Source organism: Amblyomma mixtum, chromosome 5, assembly GCF_055824585.1.
Source record: "Amblyomma mixtum isolate Tamu chromosome 5, ASM5582458v1, whole genome shotgun sequence".
Taxonomy (NCBI): Eukaryota; Metazoa; Arthropoda; class Arachnida; order Ixodida; family Ixodidae; genus Amblyomma; species Amblyomma mixtum.
The window spans coordinates 25,216,494-25,226,134 of record NC_143016.1 but is presented as its reverse complement, the minus strand read 5'-3'; the positions used below and the strand labels follow the sequence as shown (position 1 = coordinate 25,226,134).

The following is a 9,641-nucleotide window of genomic DNA, read 5'->3' as shown; positions in this document are numbered from 1 at the left end:
TTTCGAGTATATATATCACCATGAGTAGAGCTAAACTTCAGTATACCTGCAGTGCCTGTGATCCTTACAAAAAACAAAGATTAATGCCTTACAAAGGATTCAGCGTAATGTTTGTCGATTTACATATTTCTTCCAGCGTCTCACCGACTCACCCACAAGATTAATGCTTGAACATGATATATCGTCCCTGGAACCTCGGCGCAAAATCTAAAGGCTGAATTTTTTTTTTACGAAAAAATAACACGGTGTCTACTGTTCCTGATTTCCATCTCACAACGCTAACTTCGAAGTTAACAAAAAAATGGCACACAGAGTCCCTAAAACCATACTTTGCAATAGCGAAACTTTGCAATAGCGAAACCATACGTTGCAGCTGATCGAGTGGAACCAGCTACCACCATCATCCCTTACTAACTAATGATTTAGAGCAGGCCCTTCGTTGGCTAGCTGCTTTTGTTAATGTTCTGATTTTTACTTTTTTTATTCATTATCTTCCTCCTTCCAGAGCTCTTGACTGCGCCGGCAGTATGTTGAAATATATAATTTATGTCACGCATCCTGGGTTTACGGCTTGTCAGCGGCACGATCTAAGGTTTACAAGAATACTATCTTTCACCTGAACTTGTGTCCAGCCGGTGAAGTTAGGTGAGCTGAAAGTGCATGTCGAAAGAAAGACCTAAAATTAAAATTAGTGGTTGTTCTCCAAATGTGAGCGTGGTGCAAATGCTTTTAAATTTTTGGTTCGTTTTCCCGCAGGTGAATGATTCTCATTAGGCTTTTCAAAGTTTCTTGCCGAAGAAAAAATAAATTTTCTTCTACTTTTTTTGTTTTCTGCGAGGAAACGTGGGCCTCGAAAAGGGGAAACATGCCATCTATTGCTATACAGCAAAATATGGCATGTTTCATATATGGCAGCAATATATGGCATATTGCTCTATTGCTATATTGCAATATTGCAATATAGCCGTCGTGTTGCTTGAAAAAAGCGCTTGAAGAGGTGAAGTTCTCATGAAAAATCAACTCATTTTATTTACTTTTTATTGAAACTTGATAATAAAGCTCGTTGGAAATGCAAACAATTAGTGGCCGAGGCACAAGTCATCTATGCTTATATGTAGGCAGCAAAGGCAAAGTTTTTATCGACATGCCCACTCGCAAAAGTACTACTTTAGTTACTGCGCTTTTGCTTGCAGTTTCCACTATAGTATAAACAGAATCTGATTAGTGGACCTGTGTAACCATATGTGTCTTTCTCATAAAGATCCATACCATTTTCATAGTTTTCATAGCTTTTATGAACTTGCCAACAGCCTGCATTTCTCAAAAGTGCTGCCGGTCTGTGCGGTTATGACTCTCGGTTTCCACTGTAGTATAAAGAGAAACCGGTTCGAGGGCTTATGTAACTGTAAACTGCTGTCTCATAGACATTCAAAAATGTTCATGGTTGGTCCTTGGAGCATTGGAAGGTCAGGCCCTTCAGAAACGAGAGTTCTTCGGTGTTCTCAATTTTGGCCTTGAAAGCGTCAATCTCCGATTGGGTCCAAGTTTCCTTGTACGTCACATAGTACCAAACTGCAAGGATAAAACATTCAAATGCACTGAAATACGCGGGCAAACTAGCGTACGTTATTCCATGAGTTTGAGTTCACGGCAAACAAAAATACGTAAGCAAGAAACAAACATTAACCCAGTAGTAACCCGGAGACCATTTGTACGTAATTGAACTTTCTTATCCCAGCGCCTTCCGTAATCCCCGTCCCTTCTGGCTGCCTCATTGGATTCTTTATTTCACATCGCCAAATTCTGCCTCTTGCACGTTACACATTATACGTGAATTAAAGCCCGTTTTTTCATTTAGGAGTGCTTACACACGAAAGAAATTGAATAAAAATTTACTTATTTTGGTTTAAAGCGCGGGTTTCTCTTTCTTCCCAGCTGCTTTGACACCTTACCGCAGCGGTGGCCCAGCATGATTTGAGTATCCGCCTGCGGGAGGTGGATACCGGAGGTACGGGATTTATTTATTTATTTATTTATTTATTTATTTATTTATTTATTTATTTATTTATTTATTTATTTATTTATTTATTTATTTATTTATTTATTTATTTATTTATTTATTTATTTATTTATTTATTTATTTATTTATTTATTTATTTATTTATCACAATTACCTACAGCGCCCGTTGGCCATTATCGTTGGAGGTTAATTGAAAATATAAAGATTGCAAAACAAAAATTGCTAACAGAAAAGCGGAAGCAAAAGCATACAGTCAGTTCTAAAGGAAAAAAAGAAAATAATAATTCAAACGGTCATTTTAAAAAACGGGACAGACACACATTCAATGCCGAGTGTAAAAGAAACACAGAACAAAAAAAATTGTTACTCAGTTTCACAATGAAGTACACTGCATGTAAGGTAAAACAGGTTCAAATAATGTTCTCGATAGCAGGTGAAAAATTATGCGCAGGTACTACCTCCTCGCGGAGTAAATTCCGATCTGAAATTGAGCGCGGGAAGAATTAAAACTTAAATGCATTTATGCCATTTTGATATGGGCTGACTTTTTTTTTGGAATTGTCCATTTTTATGGAATTTCATCCCCACTGCCACCGCGCACCTACCACTTTCCCTGGCCTGGAGCACGGCTTCTTTTGGGTGATATTCTTGGAAATGGGCATTTGAGTTCACCTTGTGCAAAGAGAATACCTTGTGCCATGGCCCTTTTCTGCTAAAGCCCTTGTCCCAAGAAGTGTTTATCACCGTCGTCATCTTAACCCTTTGAACAGTTGGCATTTCTTAGCGCACTGTTTTGTAAGGCTTACTTTCTTGCTAACTTTCTGCTTTAAATTTTGAGTGTCTCTTAATTTTCTGCTTTCCTGGAATTCACTCAACAAAATAACCCCTTCAGCAATTTTCTTTCAAAAGACGACCACATGCAGTATGGCGGCATCCGGGTGGGCTGCAAATTAAAACCAGTATGGTTTGCGTCGTAGCCGCCTTGCCTTGTTACAAGAATGCTTTCCAGTAAGAGCTTTTCAAAAAAAACTTCTGCAGAAAATATTCTTCCTAATCTGAGGCTCACGCCAAGGGTTTGAAATTGATTAAGGTAGCTCACCTTCCGTTTGTGGAAAAGCCAGACACAAATTCATATATCATAGCCAATTAGGTGAAGTGACATTTCGGCAGTGGACGTACAGAGGGCAAAACGCATGTCTAGAACAGCCGAACTGTGTGTTCCGCAGCTCCCAAAGCCCCTGCCACCAGCAAGGCAAAAACTGACGATGAAATCCTACGGGTTTAACTGAACATGCTTACATCCAGACCATTTTTAACCTAATGTTATCGCTATATATCGCGTGTTCAGCCCGAACACGCCGAGAACGTGTTATAGGCAAGCGTTTTGCCCTCTGTACTCTCTACGCATCTGAAGCGCAGAGGTTACAAATCCGTCTTTGTATGTAAGGCCCATTACTTCACTACAAGTAAAATATTGTTGAGGGGTGCTAAACATGCTCCACACAGGCGTGAACGAAAACAAAGTAGCTGGGGTACCGACTGGTACTCAACACAACTCGTAGCAATAATTAGGCAAGCACTCCATTGTCTGATACATTTACACCAACTTGGCTAAAAGTTTATATTCGTGCTTTAAATAGTTTGTAAACCTAGCGCGCCAGTGAGTCAAGGTATGTGTAGAGGGCCCCATGGACCATTTGCACTTGGTCCATGGGCGGAGCCACTTTGTGCTGCTAAGACGAGAATATTCCTGCACACCCCAGTGCAAGCGCTGAACCCAATCAGCAAACGTGAAGAGTGTATGCGACATATTTGGTCTGTCGCTGGGGCTGGGGAGTAGCGCAGCCGATTCAAACAAAGAGAAATCATTTGTATCGCGCAACCAGAAGTATTCAACTGGGCTACGCCTATTGAAAGACACTAAAACGCGCTTGCATAATGCCAAAGCACCTTCAGATAAAGATTTATGTCAGCCTTACCTGAACCATCTGGATAACATTCGAGGTAAACCAGGTACTTGCAGTTGTCAGTGTCCAGAATTTTTGATCGTACTTTCTCTGCAAGTCAAGCAACAGGAATGTTGTTAGCTCAGCAGCTCGGGTATTTCACGGAAGGTCAAAAAATGTCAATGAGTTGTACATACTGGTAAAACGAGGGCTCAACGGCAAAATTCTCGGTCCAAACGTTCCTTTATCAGTGCTCTTACTGCGCAAATTAATTAACTGATTAGTGCATACTAGTGTATTTCTCTCCTTCAACATCCCGGAATGCTTAAAATGTAGGGTCTCGCATGCAACGCCGGTGCCCTTGCATTTGATATCCTTCCTTTCTCTCAATACAGCGTCTAAATTAAGAGGCACTCGAAGTTGGCTCAGTACGAAAACAGAGTATCTAGTATGACAAGTTGGCGCATTCGTAAGAATGCTATTGCACTATAAACTCATTAATAAGAAAGTTGGCGAGATCCCCTCCATCTTCCCAGCATAACAGGTGATAAAATAGGATTAATAGGAGGAGATAGAGAAGTTAATAACAAGGTTGTTTTACTACCATTATCGATGTTGACCTCCAGGTACTGCTCACCATTTACAGGAGCATATATGGAGCTGAAAAGTGAGATAGACATCTTTAGAAAGCAGAGAGAAGGTTATGTTAAAAAAAAAAAACGGATTGTACTTTCAAAAACTCAAACTTATCTTTGCTACACTCACTACATATCAAATGCAACGGTTCAAAAGGCATTGGAGTCCTCCCCAAAGAAATAAAACTACTCGTGGTTATACCGACCACCGAATAACCGAACAATAACAACCCGCAACAAAACACCAAACAGACCAGGTGAGCTGTCGCGCATGCAGTAACGTTGCGCTCACTCACTGGCACTGTGTCTCCGTAACCACCAAAAATACTCTATGTGCAAAACATGCAACTATTTTTTTTATCTTTGTTTGCACAGATGACGGTTACGCGCCCAATGCTAGACAGCGCAAAATGTAAAAGATTTCTTATACTACACCGTGTAGATTAAAACACGCTCAAGACAAGCGCTTTATTTTCTCTTCTGGTTTTTTGTTGGGACAACTGAGGCAGAATTTCCTCAACACGTTCTCTAGGCATGACAGCGAACGTCTCTATTCGTTCAAAGCGTAATACGGTTTTGAGTACGAAAGTGTGTAGCGATTTTTCAGTGTCAAAATAGGCACATTAGTGCGCACAACTTTCTTGCAGCTCTTGAGGCTTTGGGAAGTCAACCCTTTCTTGCAAAACTTGCGCCAACAAACTTCAAATCGATGTCCTCGACCGTTATAAAATTGTAAGCAGTTTTAAAATAGAGCTTGAGTGCTCGAGCCTTGTATAGCAAGATAAAGAAAAAGTTTTTTTGTTTATTATTTGTTATTTGTTATTTAAAGACCGCGCCGACAAGTACGCGAAGAGGAAATAAACCATGATAGTCCAGATTATCTTCAGATATATACACTTTTGATAGGTGTACTACACTCTCACGGCGATATAGGAAAAAAGGAATAGTATGTTTACCTTCTTGGTGCGCAGAACAAAGGGACAAGGATTTATAAAAAGTATTGGACTCCCCAGATATCTAGCAAATAACTAGTTCCTGTGTATTGCGCCATTTATGGACTGACATTGAATCGGATTGCGGCCGTAAATAATACCCGTACGCATCGTCGATATGGAAGTGAAACTGAGGGTCTTGGAGGAGAGGCGTCGCCCTTTCTCAGACGTCTGATTTGGCTACAGCGGCAACAAAATAAAAAGAAAGCAAGCGGTGCTGCAAAAATTGCGCAAGATCGCTGTCAGCTCTGGGAGAGGGACAGAGAGAGGAAAATTTTCCCGTAACGGGTGCTGTACGCTTGTATCAGTCACAATAGAAGTGCAAGCAAACAAGGTCCTTACATTCATGCGTAATTCTTTTGCTGTGGACTATCCTGGAGAAAAACACTTTTATCTACCCTCGTCCTGTTTGCAATATTAAAGGCGGCTTAGCCGTGCAAGTCACTCTGGATGGATAAAAAGAAACTGAGCGCCGAGAATTACTATTATTAATGTATTCAAATGATCGATTATTAAGTTAGCATGGAACTCACGAAGTCGTTAGCTACCTTTAATGCTTCAGCAGGAATACGAACACTGAGCATCTGAAGTAATCGCCAGTGTGAATAATAATGTGGAGAATGCAACCAATTGTGTTACCTTATCAAAAATGCGCATGCAAGGAATAACAGCGCCGACAGAGCCAGAAACGCGCTTGGAATCTCAATACTGAGATATGCATGTTCCGCAGGAGAAGGAAGATCAATATATGAAAGTCGCTTTCGTACTTTAGCGCTAGAAAATATTGACGTTAAATGAAGCAGACCAAGAAAAGGGACCGCAACTAGCTTCGTACAGCTGCTTATTTGTCCTGTTGGTAGAATAATAACTTTTGATTTCAGTTTTTCCCAATCATCATTCCGACATACATCTTTTGCTTGAAATAATCAGCATTGCTGAATTTATATTCCTAGGTTACTACAATTAATATAGTACTCCAGGGATCCTAGAGCTGCCCTATCGCTGATGATAATTTACATAACCTCAAAAAAAATTTTTCTTTAGCATTATTTTCTTCTCTGTTTCCCAGTGCACTTCCCTACTTTTGCGACAGTGCCATTGTGCTATACCCCAGAAGCTTGTCTCACGAATGCTCGTCATGAGACACACGAAGGCAGTGCTTACGGAGTCATGGAGCATCCGGCGGTCTCATTGACTTCGTAGCTTGTGAAATAGCCCTCCGGCGATTTGTCTATGCTGTCGCGTTCGCAGAAGGGGCTATCCGTCGGTGGTATCCACACACAGTATGCGTCGGCGTTTAGTCCGCAGTCCAGGATCTGTGCAGATGTCCACCACACGTGAATGAAAAGGCAAGCCTGGAGACGCAGCTTACAAGCAAGCTTAGACGTGGCCTAGCTGTTGACATCGGTTTAGACAAAAATTTGGTTGTAAAATGACAAATTTGGTTGTATAAGCACTCAAAATTTTGCATGCGCTTACATTATTATCATAAACTGCCGCCAATATCTTCCTCACACCGTCTTTATGCATATCTTAAAGTTTTCTGTTTGTTTGGGTAGTGTACTTTCAATCGTCCCGACTTGGTGGCGCCAGTCTATGTTCAGGAAGCTTCAGGTCAAAATATTTTTTCGCTGCTAGACGACATCCCGCCTGATAATAAGAGAAGAAAACACAATCTGCAGTGTTAGGTAAGGTTTATGGTTTATGAGGGTTTAGCGTCCCAGAGCGACTGTGAGGGACGCCGTAGTGAAGGACTACGGAAATTTCGACCACTTGGGGTCTTTAATCCGCACTGACAACGCACAGTGCATGGGCCTCTAAAATTTAGCCTCCATCGAAATTCGACCGCCGCGGCAAGGATCGAACCCGCGACTTTCGGGTCAGCCTCCGAGCGCCATATCCACTAATCCATCACTGCAGCAAAGTGTTAAGTAAGGCGCAGAGCTTATTATCATTGGCGCCTTAGTGCAACTAGAATCGATACCAAGGTAAGCGAAGCATGGAGTACAGGAAGTTCCCTCTGAAACGGTGTATCAGGGGGCAAGAAGTGATGGCAATCTAGGTTGCTAATATAAGCACCTTGAGATCACTAACACTAAAGGCCCGAAGACTGCATTGGAATTTCTACGCCAAGCTTCTTCTAGCAAGGTCTTACAAGACCGTTGTCTTCCCTTACGTCTGCAGGCCTCCAAAAAACTGGTTTCACAATTATTTCGCCTTAGAGAGACCTGGAAAGGTCGTCTTCTGCTTCGTCGACTACGAGCTAGGACTCAAAGTCACTTCTTTGCAGCCCTTCACATCCAAAGCACACTGGGTTTGTCACCCACGGGACACGTGTGAGCAGAACCTGCTACAGTTTTATAATGACAATCATTGTCGCCTCGGCATCCAAAGCTTACGCACAAAATGGTCGCTAACTCTGGCGGAAGTTAGATCCTTGGTTCTTGAACATCTGACAAGCGTCTACGGGGCCACGTGCAAGTTCACGCTGAAATTCCTGTGAGCAGGCATGAGCAGTCATGCTCAGTCAAATTTCTAGTGCCTGAACTTGCAATATCCTTGGCCGGGCGCTTGCAAAGAGTAGTGTCGTCTGCTTCGGCTGAATCATTAGCCATTGCAAGGTCGCTTAAACGTCTTTCTGCGAACTACAGAGAGTCGCCCCTCTGTCCGACTCCAAGTCTGCATCAGAGCGCCTGCAACGGGATTCCTGTGGATAAATTTTGCGTCAGGTCTCTCACCTGGCTGAGGAAGCTAAGCTTGAAAGGATTTACAGTTTACTTCCAGTGGATACCATGTCACGTTGGAGCCGCTGGTAACACGACGGCAGTCGTTTAGGCACAAGAAGCCCTGTGTTATTCATCTTCAGTGGCTGTCCCAAAAGACGAGAACTGCTGCTCCGGTGGAACACTGCTCTGTACTTCGGCCACTCCTGCACCTCCCTAGCATTGCACGAGGGTTGATGCACAACAGAGCTACTGTTTACTATCCACTGCCTCGGTCTATACGACGGTATTGATGCACAGGATTCACCGTGCCAGCTCATCTATGAACGTGCACAATCATGTTGTGGGTGACGTGACCCATTTCTTTTTAGCGTGTCCTCCTTTTTGTGCCGAGCGTGAGACACTCCAGACAAACCTGAGGAGATAAAACGTTCCCTTGGACGACGTCTCTCACATTGTTTTCTCTCAGGGCTCCCAAAGTAAGTGGCGATCAGTGCCACCGTCACTAGACGTTTTTAGTGGACACTGGCCTAAGGGAACAATAGTACTGACACAGTCATTTAAATCAGTGACTCAGCCAGAACAATAGCCGACAGGTCACTGTAAGGCTCCCGCAAGTACATTCACGCCACCACCTATGGGGCAGCCGATGCTCAGGTAAAATGATGAGGTTGAAAGCCTTCAGACATGCGGCTCCCACAATGGCTCCGGAAAGCGGTAATCGAGTCCGATACAAGAAGGAATTTTCCTGCATTGGACTGAATCTCGCTGATAACGATAAATATTTTGTGCTGGTATCAGTTACTCGTGTATTTAAGGTTGTAAGAAATTTAAGCTTTCTCGATAACTTTTAGTTGTCATCGCGGAATTTTGTCATAACTGCACGTGAGAAAATGCGAAAAAGCACGAACAAGGACAATCGATGCAATAAATTAACAAAGTTTGCTGATCAATGGTTACCTTGTTGAGGTCGAAAGTCGTTAGCGGGGTAGCGCTGCAAGCTTGGTCATAGCTGGCAGCCCCTTCCGCAAAAAACAGGTGGGCTATTAAAGCTGTAAAAAGGATAGCGAGGCTAGAAGATATCATGGTCATGTTTCCTTCCTGAAATTCGTGATTTAAGAACTTCTGACCGTCCGAGAAAGGATGATTTAGCTTCTGGAAGCTCAGTACGAAAGAACTCCTTTAAGTAGCACGCCGGAGGGCGATGATGATGATGATGGCTCAGCTGCTGCGCACGTGTCAGTGTTCGCCGCGTGGAAAAGTGAGAGAGGGGAACTAAGGTCACCAGCTGGGCGAGGCCGTACATGTTTGGAGGAATAAAACCA

The 9,641-nt window shown here is 42.7% G+C and overlaps 1 protein-coding gene across 1 annotated transcript; it reads right to left on the bottom strand.

The window, feature by feature from the left end:
* Nucleotides 1-1,438: 1,438 nt before the first annotated feature.
* On the bottom strand, nucleotides 1,439-9,408 carry LOC149341548 (uncharacterized). Its single transcript, XM_089546680.1, has 5 exons — nucleotides 9,277-9,408; nucleotides 6,758-6,909; nucleotides 4,568-4,626; nucleotides 4,000-4,077; nucleotides 1,439-1,572 (listed from the first exon to the last, which is right to left on the bottom strand). Exons 1-5 carry the CDS (start codon nucleotides 9,406-9,408, stop codon nucleotides 1,439-1,441), a joined length of 555 nt encoding a protein of 184 aa, XP_089402806.1.
* Between the last annotated feature and the right edge of the window lie 233 nt (nucleotides 9,409-9,641).

Bases quoted from the DNA above. Each gene is read 5' to 3' on its own strand.
- LOC149341548 (XM_089546680.1), bottom strand. From the start codon at position 9,408: ATGACCATGATATCTTCTAGCCTCGCTATCCTTTTTACAGCTTTAATA. The intron at 4,627-6,757 runs GTAAGCACTGCC...CTCACTTTTCAG, and splicing joins GCCGGATGCTCCATGACTCC to CTCCATATATGCTCCTGTAA. The intron at 1,573-3,999 runs GTAAGGCTGACA...TTATCCTTGCAG, and splicing joins ATGTTATCCAGATGGTTCAG to TTTGGTACTATGTGACGTAC.